We start from the raw sequence: 17,379 nt of genomic DNA, 5'->3' as shown, positions 1-17,379 counted from the left end.
GTAACTGTAGTGGCAAATTGGTTTTAGCACACCTGAGTGTGTGGGCAGTGCATGTAATTAGTTTCAGTGTCTGGCAGGTCTGAGGAGCTGGCTGTGGGTCCAGAAAGAGACACTGGCATTCAGTGTGTCTTTCTTGGGCATCCCCAACAGCATCCATCTTTATAGGTTTAGGTTTCCCCAGTTCTGTGTGGAATAAGAGAACTGTGTTTGCCCGAAAGAAACTGTGGACCTGACCCTGCAAAACCTTGCTCTCTTAGAACAGAGTTCTGCCCTGAATTCCACCAAGCGTGCTGGGATGCAGTGCCTGCAAGCTGTGCTGTGGGTTGGGTCCCTAGGAGGAATTCAGCTAGAAAGACACCTGGCAGCACACACCAGACTGTGAGCTGCACCAGCCGTACAGAGAGGGGGCAGTGTGCTCCCTGCTGTATGCCTAGCCGTTCATGGTGAAGCTACCCCTCCCTGCCCAATTTCAGACAGCTAGTGCTCTGGGAGATCGTCAGGAGTAGAGACTTCCCTCCCCAAGGAGATTCTGGCTAACCCCGGAGAAGTGGCACCGGGGTTGGGGAGCAGGGGGCCAGAGCTCCTTGTGCTTTCGCCTCACCTGCACAATAGCAGGAAGCCCTGACTGTGAAATGAGTGACTCTGCTTCTGTCAGTCTGGTTTTTACCTTGGAGTTTACGTTATACAAGTAAAAATTAAAAGCCTTTGCCAGCTGGTGAAGATGATTGTTCTGTTTGTACCACAGCGGCTCTGCTGACAGTTGTGGGGGTTACAATAGTTATCATTATCGTCCTGTGATGCCTTCAGTTGGTGCACGAACAAAGGAAAGGAGGATTAGTGGGTGTCTCATTTGGGTGGCTCCCCTGAATTTTAATTATTCTGCTCAGGCTTCTTTGCAAACAGCAGCTCTCACTAACGGCACCAGGACAGGGATGGTCTCGTGATGATTCCCAACAGATACTTCATCCATGTCACGGACACCAAAGAAGGGTGATCTATGAAAGAGCAGGTCAGGACTAGAACAGTGAGAGGAGGTCTGGACTAGGTCCATTGGTAGAACTGCAGTCTGTATGATAGTTTGCAGAACATCCAATTATACTGTGTGCCAGGTTCCAACTAATGCAATTTATTCTCCTCTGTCCACCTCTGCCAGAAAAGTAATTACCTACTGATGTACATATAGCCCCATCAATGTTGTTTGAGCCCCTCATAACATCACTGTGAGGTGCTGAAGTATTATCCCCATTGTACAGAAGAAACTGAGGGATTGAGAGAGAAACAGAAATGACTTGCCCCAAGGTCTTGCCTGGAGTCTGGCAGAGCTGGGAATGGACCCCAGACATTGGTACCAATGCTCAGGCATGTTGCTGGGTCCCATCTCAGCAGCTTGTGACTTAGACAAGAAAGTCACGATAAAATCACCACTAAAGATCCTTATCTGCCCCAACCCCTGCCCACTCCCATCTTTGCAGGAAGCTTGGGAAAGCTTCAGTCTCTCCTACGTTCTGTGCATAGGATTGTCCTTTTCATGTGGCGTTTTCCCCCCACTAGGAGTTATTAAAAACTTGCCACCGAATAAAACAGCATAATTCTGTGCGGTGCCGGTACCCACCCATCCTGAGCCCTATTGACAGTTATCTGGAATCTGAAGGAATTCAAGACAAATTGTTAAGAGGATGGAGTTAATAAAATTTGAAAAATTGAGACCTGTCACTCCACTAAACTTTTTTCAATACCACTGACAGAAACATATTTCCCCAATGAGTGACCTTCTGCAGCTGCTCCGGTGCCTCGTTGCTGCACTGATGCTAGGAGTGAACTAGCCTGCTATTTATCAAATATTATAAGCTAGAGCCTACTAATATGAACAGGGGAAGGGGGAGGTGGGTGCCTTGCACAGCCTGGGGTGTTGCCCAGGTGTTGATCCCCAGCTAGAGACAGCTAGTGGGAGGTGACAAATTGCCTACTATTAAGGATCTAAAGGTTGGAGCCCTCTCAGGGTGCACACAATAGATTGCCAAGACTGCTCTGTCCAAAAGGCTCTGCTCTCTGGGCCAGCTGCTTGGCTTGTGGGGAGGGAGGGGGGCAGAAGGGGGGAAGGCGAAGGAAGGTCAGGCCAGGGCCCTTATGAACTAGTAGCCACTTTTGTGTTCTATTAGCAAACGGAGTGACACTGTTATTTATTAAAGCGTAATATTTTATTGAGGTGAAATCGACCAGTTGTATGAGTCAGGTTCTATCAATTATTGCGGCAATTAGTCAAGTCATCAAAGCCATTAACAGGGGGATTAGGCCAATATTGGATAGCCATTATTGATAGATCCAGGGCAAAAAGAAACCCTCGGCCCTCCTGAAATGAAGGCAGACCTGGCCTCCAGGGTATCTTCATTTGGAGAGCCCATAAAACTTTTCCCCACTCCCTGTCCAAACTAACACAAACTGAAGGTGTTTTTAAAATCGTCAGGGCTGCAGGTGCATTTTGGGGCCACTGTCTCTTTAAAAGATATTGAGTGGCCAGCCCAGGCAGTATACAATCTCACCTGTCCCAGTCATATTCTTTATTTGCAATGACAAGGCTTGCAACAGAAATTACTCTGTGTCGAATGTTTATGGAGCACATTTTTCATTCTGTAAGCAAATATAGATCCCCGATGCCAGCGCTTAAAAATGGCTAATCTCTCCAGTTCGTGATAGCAAAGAGCCCTCTCAGCGACAGCTCTTCAGTTTAATATGATTGCTGCTCACTGTTCCTGAGTGCGGATAGTGTGCTTTGTGCGGCAGACTACATTGTAGAGGCAAAAATAGAGCCTCATCAGTATATGTTAATTGAAGCAACCGAGTGCTCGTTTCTGAGTTTGCTCTTCCAAATAACCCATGTAGACTAGTGGGAAGGAAAGAAGGGCAATATTTATAAAAGCTTGGTCTAGTTGAGGGGATGGCATAATACTGCTTTGGTGCTTTGCATTTTTTCTTAGCACTGTACAGATATTTACAGTCTACCCCTCCCAGGTACCCCTGTAAATGTTATCCCCATTTTACAGATGGGCAAACAGACAATGAGTCGCTGTCAGAGCCACTGAGTAGAACTCTGGAATTCCTTGCTCCAGGCCCTCTGTGCTTTATCCACACAACGTCTCTGCTTGTCAGGGTTTCACAGACCACTCTCATTTCAGAAGATATTGACTGGCTAGTTCATTCAAGCTTGCTGGGTAGAGCCTCAGAGCTTTGAGTTACAGGCAAATTGGATATTTTCGTAGCCCTTGTTTTCTGGTTGGAGATAGCAGGCTGCAATACATGTGGTATGTGGCCTTGAGATGTATCTCTGCCTTTGCAAGTATATCGTGAAATGCTAGGATACACTGAGGTCTCTGATGCTTGTATCATTGACTACTTCCCTAGACATCCTTATTACATCTGCCAATCCTAATCTTGGACCACCATAGCTAGTGGACCATATTTTGCCCTCCATGCCACCAAGGCACTGGGGATCAGTTGATTTGACCTTTTTGCTACCCCTAGTTCAGTCTGGTTCAGATGGTGATGGGGCGGTGGGAAGCTTTCTCAGTGTTAGGGCAATGTATGTAGAGCTTCTCTCATGAGGGTGCCTATCGGAGTCTCTCTGACTGTTTTTGTAACTCACAAAGAGATTAGTTGCCCCGATGAAGAAGAACCACTGCTGAAATGCAGTCACTTCTGTGGCAGAAGGCAGCAGCTGTTAAATAGGCCACAGCAATCCTAGACAACAGGTCAGACCCGGAAGTGAAGAAGAATACCGTATCCAATTGAAATTGCAGTAGTTCCATGGAGCTGCCATAGACCCAGTAGCTGGTGCTTTTATGAAGCTATGTTTTGTTTCGGGCACTCCATGTGCTTTCATCATCACAACAGCTTTTCCCTGCCAAGCCGATTGTTACAGTGACACTCTCCTTTTGTTGTTCCCCTGACATCCTTACGTGTGCTGGTTGTACATTGTCCCTTTCTGATCTGAATACCCCTCAGAGCAAAGGTTAGAAGAGGACACTGGAGAGCGTGGGGGTTGCAAGTTGTGCTTCATGTTCATTCTGCCCCAGGTTTGAACTCTGATCCCTCCTTTTCCCCCGGCGATCAGGTGCCAGCCCCCTGCAGAGGAATGAAATGGGGCACACACCACTGGATTATGCCCGTGACGGGGAGGTCATGAAACTTCTGAAAGCTTCGGAAACAAAGGTGAGTCTGATTCAGGTGACTTACTATTTCCTCTTCAGGCTTCAACGAGGGGGCCTGTTCCAGCCCCTACGCGCCTTCTGGAAGGATATCTTAGCATGGTTACATCTCTGATCCTTTCGGTGTCTCTGGAATGACATACAGGGTATCTTCAGAAATGACTTAGTTATATGATGTATAACTCAAAAGTGTTAGAATTATCTTCAGATATATCTGTGGCCACCTGTTCTGCCCCTTGTGTTGCTTTTTGTGGCTTATCGTTGAGCTGCATACCACAGATAAGATCACCTGTTGTCTGCTTACCCCAGTAGCCTCTAGGCAGAGTATGGTAAAATCAGATTGCTGTCTCCGTCTTCTCTTCTGAAACGCCTGGGATTTGTGAGTTCAAGACAGATCCTTGTATGAGGTCTCAGCTAGCGCTGGAGTCTCAGAACTGGGATCTGGGAACTCCTAAGCATCGGTCTTAACTTCTGGAATGGCCTTGGGCCGTTCACCTAACCCCTCCCAGAGTCATTTTCTCCCTTGATACAGTGGAGTCATACATACTGACAAGGATGTGTTTGTAAAGGGGAGAAAAAAAACCCACAGTTGCAGTAATTGACATCAGCAGTTGCAGTAAAGGGTCCAGGAAGTGAATAGGCCTGGAGCGGGGGATGCTTGCAGTGCCATTATGTCCATTTTATATATGGGGGAATGGAGACACAGAGAGGCTAAGTGACTTACCCAAGGTCATACAGATGAGTCTGGCAGAGCAGAGAATTGAACTTGGATCTCCTCCATCCTTCTTCTCTTCCTTGTAATGATAAAGCTCCTGGTCATTAGATAGGGAGAACTGATGCCAGTATTAAACAGCATTTAAAGCTATTAGGTACAAGTATTTATTAAAATAGTAATGACATCATTATGAAGTAGTAATAATGATTTGCCCTTCTGGAGTGCTGTTCTTCCCAGAATCTCAAGTCACCCAGTGCATTAAGCTTAACAACCCCCCTGTGCAGTGGGTAAGTATCAGTGTCCCCATTTTACAGATAGGGAAGCTGAGGTCCATACAGGTTAAGGCCCATGTTTTCAAAAGTGGCCTCTAATTTGGGATGCCTCCATTTTTGGTTACCCAGCTTTAGACATTGAATTTGCCGTCTTGAAGATGTGGGCCTAAAAACCTGTCTAATCCGGGAAACTGAGAGGTGTGTTAAACTGTGTTAACTAGCCTGCTAATTACATGGTTTTAAGCAAAGCCTAGCATTTAGTGTAGACAAAGTAAAACCACATTCACTGTCCATGGTCAAACCTAGAGCCAAGGTCACAGAGGAAGTCTTTGGTGGAGCTAAGAGTAGAAGCCAGGTCTCCTGACCACTAGTCTCCTGCTCTAACTACTAGACTAATGCCGCATCCTCTAACTCTATGCACTGCTGTTACAAGGAGGAAGAGCTTGAATGTGGCATTTCTCCATAGAACTGGTGCTTCTCATATTAGCCCAGGGCATTGCTTGGAGTGAGCTGTAACAGTCAGGGCTGCTCTTTGGAAGTTTTAAAACAGAAATGTTGAGAACAACATTCTTAAATCATTGAGAGGAGAAAAAAATTATCTCTTGGTTAAATGGCCTCTGGAGTCCAGTGTCAGCGAGTGAGTAGATGGAGGAGAGAGAGGAGATAAATATATGTAGAGGTTGCTGATGAAAATGATTCAGGGTGTATATAAAACATAAGTCGGTGCAGCTGGTTTGTGATGAATATTCTGCTGAGGGGGATGTGGTGGTAGCAGGGTTACATTCCCACTCCTGCATCTGCATTCCACTGAGAGTCTTTGAGAATTTATTTCTCATTTTAATCACAGTTGGAGAATGAATTGACAGGACTATTCACCAGATAGACATATCACATATATTTTATTTACATATCCTGGTGACAGAGTAACAAGGAGTTTTCATATGTATTTTTAAATCTGTTTTTAAAAAGAGTTCTGTGCATGCTTCTACTGTGTTATAAGAATCTTGTTTTGTGTATAGACCAGCTTATTCATGTTGCTAAACAAGCTAATGAAACTTGAATGTATTGCCAAACAGACAGGGCTAAGAGCAAAGGGATAGGCCAAAGTAGGTAAATAGGTGGTAAAGAGGCCAGGTTCTTGTGTGACTTTTACTGCTGGTGAAAGCTGGCAGATTAACAGCCCTGAAGACTGAAGTCCTTATATTTATCCCCAGAATAGGGGAAATGAAGGCATCTTTCCCAGCATTAGCTTGATGGTGTGCCTCAACTCAGTTAGTTGCTGTGCCAGTTCTGTTCTTGACCTCTCTGCTGAGTAGGAAAGCCAGTACTGACCAATGTTTCTGGTGACTACAGGCTTGTCTAAAGCTGCACATCCCTGTCACAGCCAGAACTAGAACGTAGATCTCCTGTATCCCAGACATCTTCTTAAACCACTAAGCCCCCGTGTTCCTGATGGCTTCTTCTCAGGCCAGGCCCTTTCTGTTTTGGACATCCCTATGCAGAGCGTCCATCCATGGAGTCGCACAGTCAAAGATAGAGCAGGATCCTAATAACCTCATAAGAAGCAACGATCTCGAGCCAAATTAATCCTTGCTGTAACAGAGTTACTCCAGGAATAGATTTGGCCCATGATGTGAATGATCGGCCACCCAAAATCTCCAAAGACTGCCATTACTTAAATAGCTTAGTTTGTATCCCTGACACGTTTTCCAGCTGAAAACAAATATATAATCCTAGTTTATTTAATTTTTTTAATTCCTTTTCCTGTAATGTAAAAGAGGTTGTGTCCTACACATGCCCAGGTTCTCTGCAGACATTCAGCCTCACTAGCAGCTGTGCTTTTGAACCTCTGTTCTTTGAATATTTTCCCGTAAATGAAATCATGGCTGGGAGGGGTGCCATACTGGATAAAGAATAATAAAAGCCAGTGATCACAATTACCAGGCTCGTATCAGCAACTGGGAGCCAGGGATTGCTATCTCAAGGTGAGGTCTGACAAAGCTAATAAAGTGCGTCTCTTATTAAAAAGATGGGTTCTCCTCCTTTACATTTGGCACTATGTCACAAGAACCTCTTAGCCCAGGTGAACCTAGGAGCTTTGTTGCCTCCTGCCTAGCACGAGAAGAGCAGCGTATCAGTTCCTGCATCTCTTTCAGAGCACGTAACACTGGTGTAATCCACTTACATGGCAATGATGTTCCATAAAAGTTTAATCAGAAGAACTAGAGATCAGTTATCGGAGGAGGAAAACAGTCCCCATTCATAGCACTTCACGTCGTGTAATGGGGTGTCACTTTCACTGGTGGCTGGTTACCTGCCCAGAGAACATTTGACTAAAGTCAAATGGAAACAAGGTCAGGCTCTCTTTGTGGTTTCCTCTCTGGTAGTGCCAGTGTAGCAGTAACACAATGCGTGGCCGCGCATTGCATGAGCCCTGGCTTTCACTGACTGCCCCAGTCACTGATCATGGGCGTTCATTGGTCTCAGGGTGACAGAAAGGAGGCAAGCAGTGCAGATTAAGGAACAATTGTGACCTGCTTTGTAGGGAGCCTTGTCCAGTCGTGCACAGGGAGAAAAATGGTTGGTGTAAAAAATCAGTGAAAGTTGTCTTGCTACTAAACAGAGAGTGAGATCCTGACCCCCCACTCCAGCCCCTCTGTGGGTAAAAGGGCTGGAGCAGTGTGAAGGGGCTCTAAAATCCCCAGTTCAGACTGGAGGAGGAGTCCTCTGGCACAGACACCAATGAGACAGACGTAAGGCTGCCTCCTGAGGACTGGTGCTGGTGTAGGGAGCGTGCCAGGGATGGGGGTGTGTTGTGAGTCCCGTTGCAGCCCACAGCCCTGCAGACATTCAGAGCTGTGCTGCAGCCCATAGAGAAGTCCAGGGCTGAGTTACACCAGGGACCTCTCCAGCCCTGGAATAGCCAAAAATTAGGAGGGCAGAAAGTTGGCTTAAAGCCCCTGGAATCCCACACCCTCCTGGGCTGCAAGGTTTTTGCGGTGCCTCTTAGAATCACAGGACAGAGTCACACCAAAAGAACTAATGAAGGCAGGTCCCAGCACTTCAGTCTTTCCTCCCAAACTTCGGCAGGTTGCTGTCATCAGCTATATCATTGTTTCCGTGACCCTCTGCAGTCCTTGCCCTGTCATCACCCTTGTGGCTAAGAGTCGTTTGCTAAGGCAGAAGAAGTGCTGTACTTCATCCAACTAGTCTGGGGTGCAGGAGACTGGCACAAGCCCAGCCCTCTCTTGGAACATCAGCTCCACCACATTGCAGGCCTTTGGAGCAAGAGTTTTGCTTCTGCCCCCAAATTTTAGACTTCGGTGTGTTAAATTAAAAACAAAACAAACAATTAATAGATTCTAAGGCCAGAAGGGACTGTTTTATCATCTAGTCTGACCTCCCGAATGACACAGAGAACTTCCCTACAATAATTCCTAGAGCAGAAAAACATCCAATCTTGATTTTAAAATGGTCAGAATGCACAGTAAATTGTTCCAATGGCTAACTATTCTCACTGTTAAATATGTATGCCTTATTTCCAGTCTCAATTTGTCTAGCTTCAACTTCCAGCCAGTGGATCGTGTTATACCTTTCTCTGCTAAATTAAAGAGCCCATTATGAAATATTTGTTTCCCATTTAGGTATTTATAGACTGTACTCAGTTCCCCTTAACCTTCTCTTTGTTAAGCTAAACAGACTGAGCTCCTTGAATCTATCACTATAAGGCAGGTTTTCTAATCCTTTAATCATTCTTGTGGCTCTTCTCTGAACCCTCTCTAATTTATCAACTTCCTTCTTGAATTGTGGGCACCAGAACTGGACACAGGATTCCAACAGTGGTTACACCAGTGCCAAATAAAGAGGTGAAATAACCTCTCTGCTCCTTCTTGAGATTCCCGTTTATACACCCCAGGATCACAGTAGCTCTTTGGCCATAGCATCACATTTGGGAGCTCATATTCAGCTGATTATCCACCACAACCCCCATATCTTTTTCAGTCATTACTTCTCGGGATAAAGTCCCCTATCCTGTAACTATGGCTGACATTCTTTGTTCCCGGATATAGGCATTTACATTTAGCCATATTAAAACACACATTCTTTGCACCCAGTTTACCAGGCGATCTAAATCTCTGTGAATCAGTGATATGTCCTCTTCATTATTTACCATTCCCCCAATTTTGTGTCATCTGCAATCTTTATCAGTAATGTTTTAATGTTTTCTTCCAGGTCCTTGATAAAGATGTTAAATAGCATAGAGCCAAGAACCAATCCCTGTGAGACCCTTCTGGGACCACTTGATGATGATTCCCCAGTTAGTTACATTATGAGACCTATCAGTTAGCCAGTTTTTAATCCATTTAATGTGTGCCATGTTAATTTTATGTCATTCTTGTTTTTGAATCAATGTGTTGTGCAGTACCAAATCAAATACCTTACAGAAGTCTTAAGTATGTTGCGAACCTAGTGAGCAGCGAAGAGAGAAGACCCAAACAGAGGGAGTTTGTGTGGGCGTTTGCCATGGGGGAGAGCCCACAGAGTTTCTGCTTTTCAGGCTTGTACAAGCAGTAAATACATTATCCGAGGAGGCTCTTGATACATTACACGGTAGAAAAAATGGATAGTGAGGGATCTGCTGTTATGACCTGCACAGGATGTGCCATGTGTATCTTTCCCTTAGAGGAGAGAAGTGACTTGGTCTGTGCGAAGTGTCAGCTGGTCTCCATACTGGAAGCAAAGGTCAGAGGACTGGAGGTCCAAGTATCAACCCTGCATTGCATCAGAGAAAATGAAGACTTCCTGGATAGAAGTCCGGATTTGGTACTGCGGGCACAGCATGCCAAAGAATCAGGGAGGGCAGTGGAGGGGGGACTGAAGAACAGTGAAGAAAATTGGAAAGGAGTCGAAGGGGGCTGGCAGTTCCTAAAAGATGTAAGAATGGAGGCTCAACATCAAGCTATTCCGCTGCAGAGGAAGGAAAAGAAGAGCCAGAGGTTAGTGTGGCTGCACAAGGAGCTTTTGAGTTATTTAAAAACCAAAAGGGATACATACAGGAAATGGAAAGAGGGGCATGTCACCGAGGAAGTATACATGGGAATAGCATGAGTGTGTAGGGACAGAATCAGGAAAGCCAGGGCAAAGAATGAGTTCTAGCTGACAAAGAATGTAAGGGACAACCAGAAGGAGTTCTTCAGGTATGTCAGACAAAAAAGAAAGATCAAGGACAGTGTGGGTCTGCTGCCCAGTGTTGAAGGTGAGCTGGTAACGGAAGATGATAGGAAAGCAGAGCTGCTCAGTACCTACTCTCACAAAAAAATAACATGTGACTGGATGACTAGTGAAGTTACCATTGAAAATAAAGAAGGGATGCAAATCGGGATAAAGAACACGTCAGAGATCTTCTGACCAATTTGAATGATCAGCGGCGCCAGATGCTATTCACCCAAGAGTACTGAAGGAATTAGCTGAAGAAATCTAGGAGCCACTGGCGATACTATTTACAAACTCACTGATGATAGGAGAGGTCCTAGAGGACTGGAGAAGGGCTAACCATCTTTAAAAAGGAAGAGCCGCAGAACAATAGGCCCGTCAGCCTGACTGCGATACCTAGGAAGCTACTAGAGTAATGTATAAAACGTTCAATTTGCAAATACCTAGAAGATGAAGAGGTAATTACTAGCAGCCAGCATGGATTTACTAAGAACAAATCATGCCAAACCAGGTTGATTTCCTTCTTTGACAGGGTAACTGCTTTTGTGGATAGGGGGAATGTAGTGGACATAATATACCTGGACTTTAGCAAGGCTTTTGATACAGTCCTACATGACATTCTGAAAAGAAAACGGGAGAAAAGTGAACTTGGTGGAATTACCATTAAATGGATACATAATTGATTAAACAACCACAAACAAAGAGTACTATTAATGGAATGATGTCAGATTGGAGGGACATCTCAACTGGGGTTCTCTTCAGGGTCCCATCTTGTTTAACATTTTTATTAATGACCTGGGTTTAGGAATAGAGAGCATACTGATCGAATTTGCAGATGATTCAGAGCTGGGGGGTAGGGGGTTGCCAACACTTTGAAGGGTAGAACTAAAATCCAGAGGGATCTTGATAAATTGGAGAACTGGGGTAGGGACAAAAAAATGAAATTCTACAAAAACAAAGGTGCTACACATAGGGAAGAAAAACCAAATGCACAAATACAGAAGAGGGGATAACTGGCTTGGCAGCAGCCCTGCTGAGAAGGATCTGGGAGTTGTGGTGAATCTCAACCTCAACGTGAGTCAGCAGTGCAATGCTGTTGCAAAAAAAGCAAATACAATTTTAGATTGCATTAACAGAGTCATGGCATGCAAATCATGGGAGGTGATAGTACCACTCTACTTGGCTTCAATTAGGCCTCAGCTGGAAAACAGTATCCAATAGTGGTTACCAATGTATAGGAAGGATATAGAGAAACTGGAAAAGGATCCAGAGGTGAGCAACAAAGATGATCCAAGGGATGGAATGCAAACCATATGAGCAAAGGCTGAAGGAACCGGGTATATTTCGTTTGGAAAAGAGGAGATTAAGCGGGGACAGTCTTCAAATACTTGATAGCAGTCTTCAAATACTTGAAAAGCTGCCATAAAAAAGATGGAGAAAAGTTTTTCTCTCTTGCCACGGAAGGCAGGAAAGAGGCAATGGGTTCAAACTACAGCATAGCAAATTCAGATTAAATCTTAGGAAAAACTGAAAGAATACTAGGCCAATGGAACAGATTGCCTAGGGAGGTTGTGGAAGCTCCTTCACTGGAAGTTTTTAAAAGGAGGCTGGCTAGCCATCCTGTCTTGGATCGTTTTGACACAACAAATCCTTCATCTTGGCAGGGGGTTAGACTAGATGACCCTTGCAGTCCCTTCTAGCCCTATGATTTTATATTATGTCAACACTATTACCTTTATCAGCCAAACTTGTAATCTCATCAGATAAAGATATCAAGTTATTTTGACAGGATCTAGTTTCCATAACCCATGTTGATTTGCATTAATTATATTACCGTTCTCTTGTTCTTTATTAATCGAGTCCCACATCAGCTGCTCCATTATCTTGCCTGGGATTGATGACTGACAGGCCAAAAATTACCTGGGTCATCCCATTTACCCTTTTTAAATATTGGCATAACATTAGCTTTCTTTCAGTCCTTTGGAACTTCCCCAGTGTTCCAAGACTTATTGAAAATCAGCATTAACAGTCCAGTGAGCTTCTCAGACAGCTCTTTTAAAGGTCTTGAATGCAAGTTATCTGGACCTGCTGATTTAAAATATCTGACTTTAGGAGCTGCTGATTAACATATCCTCCCAAGATACTACTGGAATGGAAAGTGTGTTATCATCATTGTATAATATGACTAGAATCATAGTTATGAAGCTTTTCTTGAGATTAAATTTGCCACAGACTACATCATCTGTTTTCCCTCAAATATAACAGAAATATTTATTGAACACTTCTGCCTTTTCGGCATTAACATTGATAATTCTACCATTTCCATCTAGTAACGGACCAGTATAACTGTTAGGATTCCTTTTGTTCCTAATATAGTTAAAGAACTCCTTATTTCCTTAACTATTGGCCATGGCTTTCTCCTTGTGTCCCTTGGCTTCCCTTACCAATTTTCTACAATTACTAACTTCTGATTTATATTCATTACCATCAACTTCACCTTTTTTCCATTTGTTAAATATTATTTTTTCATTTTTTTACAGCTGCCTTCACCTCCCCTCTCAACCAGATTGATTTTGTAACCAGTGCAGCCTTTTTCCTCAATAGTGGGATTGTGGCTTTTGGTGCGTCTAGTAAAGTGTTCTTAAATGATTCCCAATTATTTACAGTTTCCTGATTAAATTCTTCCTCCCAGCTTTTTTGGCTCATAATTATTTTCAGCTTTATGAAATTGGCCCTATTAAAGCACCAAGTGTATATATATTACTACTCTGGACTTTATTCTGCTTACAACTTATAAATGTGATCAAGTCATGATCATTTGTACCTAAGCTACCATTAACTTTTATTTCTGTGGTCAGTTCCTCTTTGTCGGTTAGGACAAGGTCTAATACAGAATTCCCTTATGTTGGCTAAAACACTTTTTGAATTAGGAAATTGTCATCTGTAATGTTTTGAAATTCCAAGTAGCATGAGACCTCCAGCATATGCCACTCAAATTGAAGTCTCTGATGATCACACAGGTTTTTTTTTTCTCCTACACATTATAGATAGGTGCATAAGGAGCCGGTCATCCTGTTCCCTTGTATGATTTGGTGTATGTAGCAGACACCAACTAATACCCCATCTTGTGCTTGATCTGTTAGGATATGATCCATAAGCATTCAAGATCATTTTCTTCTGAGTTACCAGTGACTCAGAAACAGGTAATGCCATTTTTGAGGTAGAGTGCCTCTCCCCATCCCATTTTGGCTGCTCGATCCTTCCTAAATAGGTTAGAACCATTGATTTTAACATTCCTATTGTGCAACTCATCCCACCAGGTTTCAGTAACACCAACTAGATTGAATTTATGTTCATAAATGAGCAATTCTAATTCCTCTTGTTTGTTACCCAGGATCCTAGCATTAAGGTAGAGGCCATTTTTTTTTCTTTTCATGTTGTTTGGTTTCTTGATGAAGTTTATTCACAACATCTTGATTTTTGTGCTGAGTGCTCATATCTTCCCACTTTTTACCTCCCCTTTTGCTATTAGTTTAACCCCCTCCTGACTACTCTAGCCAACCTGTTCCTGTGGAGATTGGTCCTCTTTCTACAGTTCAAGAATCTTTTCCTCCCAGTATAGCCACCAAATTCCACTTCATGCCCAGGAAATCCCTTATGTCATCAGGCAGGAAAGAGAACATTGCACATCCACTGCCGGTCACTGCCACTGTTCCGTCAGTGGCCATCTTGAGATCACACACAGTGCTGAACCTGGAAGGAAAGGCTCTCACAATTCCTTTCATAACTCCCCTGTTAGCGGCCTCTGTTCACAGCTCTCGAGTTCGCCTAGCAAGTGACCACGTCTTCCCTGCTTAGCTCAGCTGAGCTCCAGGGGCAGAGACTTCAAACAGCTGGGCTGATCAAAGGTCCAAGGACTTACTCAGGGGCCCAGAGCCCAGCTATGCAGCCTGTACACAGAGAGCGAACAAACAACAGTCAAACAAACAATCCACAAAGGGACCAAATACACCACTCACTAAATCCTGCTACCTCCAAGCACAGAAGTCTGTAGCTGAACCTGGTGCTTCTCCTGCCGAAACTCCCCTGTAAAAAGCCTCTGTTTGAACAAACTTCTTCCAGGTAGGGTTAGGAAGAAAGATCCTGTTTGTCAAAAACTTGAAGGGGCTCTAGATATTACAGTGATGAATGCAGTATAAAACCAAGATAAATGGGCAAGGATACTGGCCTGACCTTGGATTCTGTTTTTTATAAAATGGTGGATTTTCCTCTTCTATTTTGTTCTCTGCTGTCTCCATTTTGTGAAAAGTGTCGAGGTTTTGAAATGTATTGTCTTTCTGGTGAAGAATGAAAACGAGACCTTGGGGAAAAAACTAGAGAGAGACCGACCCCGGAACAGCCAGGCCTGATGGTTCAGGCACTCACTGGGAAGTGGGAGACCCAGGGTCAAGTGTCTGCTCCAAATCAGGCAGAGTGAGGGCTTGAGCCAAAGGACTCTCCTGTCTTACTGGACTGTTGGCTATTCCAGAGATGTCTCCCTCTGTCTCTCAGAAATTCCGTCCTGGACCTGACAAACGTTCCCCACAAAACCTTTGCAAAACATGTAATAGAAAAACAAAGTCTCAGGAAGATGATGGTGCTGGCTTTGCCCTCACATGGGCCTTGTCTACACACATAAGCTGTACCGTTTTTAACTACACCAGTATAGTTAAAGCAGTACACACACACACAGTGTGAATGCAGTTATACTGGTATAAAAGAGTTTATATTGGTATTGGTTATTCCCATATGGGGAATTATGCCTTCTTTTACTGCATAGACACTGTAATAATAATCTGTATGTGTCTAATAGGTCATATCTGGGGCCCTACCAAATGACGGTCCATTTTGGTAAATTTCACAGTCACGGCATTTTAAAAATCTTGAATTTCATGATTTCAAATATTTAAATCTTAAATTTCACAGTGTTGTAACTGAGAGGATCCCAGCTCAAAACAGGGTCACCGAGGGGTGGAGGGAAGCACACAGCTATTGTAGGGGGGTTGTTGTATTGCCACCCTTACTTCTGCACTGTCTTCAGAGCTAGGTGGCCGGAGAGTGACGGTTGGTGGCCAGGAACCCAGCTCTGAAGGCAGTGCTGACTCCAGCAGCAGTGGAAAAGTAAGGGTGGCAATACCATATCATGCCACCCTTACTTCTGTGCTGCTAGTGGTGGTGGCACTGCCTTTAAAGCTGGGCATCCAGAGAGCTGCGGCTGCTGGCCGGGCACCCAGCTCTGAAGGCAGCAACGCCACCTACAATAGCCAGATTTCACAGGGGAGACCAGATTTCACAGTCCATGACATGTTTTTCATGGCTGTGAATTTGGTAGGACCCTTTTCACATCCATTTCCCAATGGGCTCATCAGCACTGCATTAAGCATTGTAGCTGTGGGGAGCCTGAGTGCCCTGTTTATCCAATCGCAGTGTAACTTAAGTGTTTTCCTGTTTCAAACACAGCTTCAGTCATAGGACGAGGGAGTGGAGCACAATAATGCAAGACAGAATTCAGTTCAGAAGAGAGAAGTGGGCATGCTCTCACTCAACACGGTGGTGCCTCTTTTGAGTGGCCTGCCCTGAAAAGATGCTCAGGCAGAGGCAACGAGAGGGATTCTGCAAAGCACTGGCTTGTCTTTGCTCATGGTGACGTTAATAAGTGCAGACTGTCTTCATGAGCTGAATAGTCTCGCTTCCTTCCCCGAATCTCTTGTGTTCTCATGTTTTAAATTCTAACACCATGTGTCACAGGTCTTGGTCTTCCAGAGGGAGACGGTTCCCAAAGAGACGAGCGCCACAGTCCATTCCATTCCTTCTCCTGTTGTGCACTCCCTTCCTTTTACATCTAAACCAGAACGGATCATATGGATTCCACCAGCACAGCTTATATTCCTCACACTGCTTTAAAAAAAAAAAAGTATTTGTCCTGATATATAGAAAGACATAGATATATAGAAGGAGCTGCAGTAGTTTGAGCCTGGTGATATATATGAAGCCTGCGGGAGATACACAGTTGACACACTGGATTCTATCCTCCATGTGTCATTCCACTGGGATCAGCAGTGAAGTTATTGCTCCATATGAAACATCAGGACTGATGGGATCTCTCAGTTATACAGTAGACTGATAGCAGAAGCCAAAATTGGATTGTTTGCTATTTATTTTTTTTAACTTCTGTCAGGGTCACTACCATAACAGGGAAACACTGGCAAACCGGCTGATGTGTTTTATCCACTCTGGCTGCTGCAGCTTTCGCAGCAGAGTTCGGCTGTTGTTGTGGGAGTGTCCCCTTCAGAAGACAGTTTAAATGCTTAGATTGTACACCAGTCAGAATCCCAGGTGTTCCCTTTTAGCTAAATCTCTGCATTGCATCAAAGTCTATTATCAGGGTGCTGTGTTTTCAGCATACCAACAAGGCATAGTTGTCTAGTGGTTAGAGCACAAGAGTGTTAGCCAGGGGTCCCACTGACTCACTTGTTGACCTTGAGTAAGTCACATGCAGAGGGATGTTTAGACGGCCACCTTTGGTGCTCTGCTGAGGAATTGGATGGTCAGACAATAAGCAGAATTTCCAAAGCAGAAAACTGGCCTTGTTTGTCCTTTGGAAAACTGCTATCAGTACTGGGTGTCAAAGCTACCTGGATACCCAGTCACAACGAGGTGCTCCGTCACTGGGATTTTCAAAGCATCACTGCTATGTTCTTCAGGCCTTTCTGTTCTCCTTGTTTCTAATTGTCACAGCTTCCCCCAGTGCAAGCTCACTGGAAAGGCAGATTTTTTCCTATTAAGTTCCAGGGGAATTCAGAGAGCCACAGTGTACTCCAGGTTCTTGACCAGGAAACCAGGGCTAAGAACCCTACACCTGTGAATTGTAACATGGGGATTTTAAAAGGGAAATGTCTGCTCAAATTACTCAAAGTTGACCAGTTCAAGTCTCCTG

The 17,379-nt window shown here is 44.3% G+C and overlaps 1 protein-coding gene across 1 annotated transcript in view; it reads left to right on the top strand.

The window, feature by feature from the left end:
* The window catches only part of CLPB (caseinolytic mitochondrial matrix peptidase chaperone subunit B), a 137,461-nt gene that overhangs the window by 80,370 nt on the left and 39,712 nt on the right, over nucleotides 1–17,379 (top strand). Inside the window, exon 6 of the mRNA XM_039520746.1 lies at nucleotides 4,109–4,206. Coding sequence (XP_039376680.1) covers nucleotides 4,109–4,206 — 98 coding nt within the window. The remainder of the gene's footprint in view (nucleotides 1–4,108; nucleotides 4,207–17,379) is intronic.

This window comes from Mauremys reevesii, linkage group 1 (genome assembly GCF_016161935.1).
Source record: "Mauremys reevesii isolate NIE-2019 linkage group 1, ASM1616193v1, whole genome shotgun sequence".
NCBI classification, from domain to species: Eukaryota; Metazoa; Chordata; order Testudines; family Geoemydidae; genus Mauremys; species Mauremys reevesii.
This window is presented reverse-complemented; position numbering and strand designations above follow the sequence as displayed.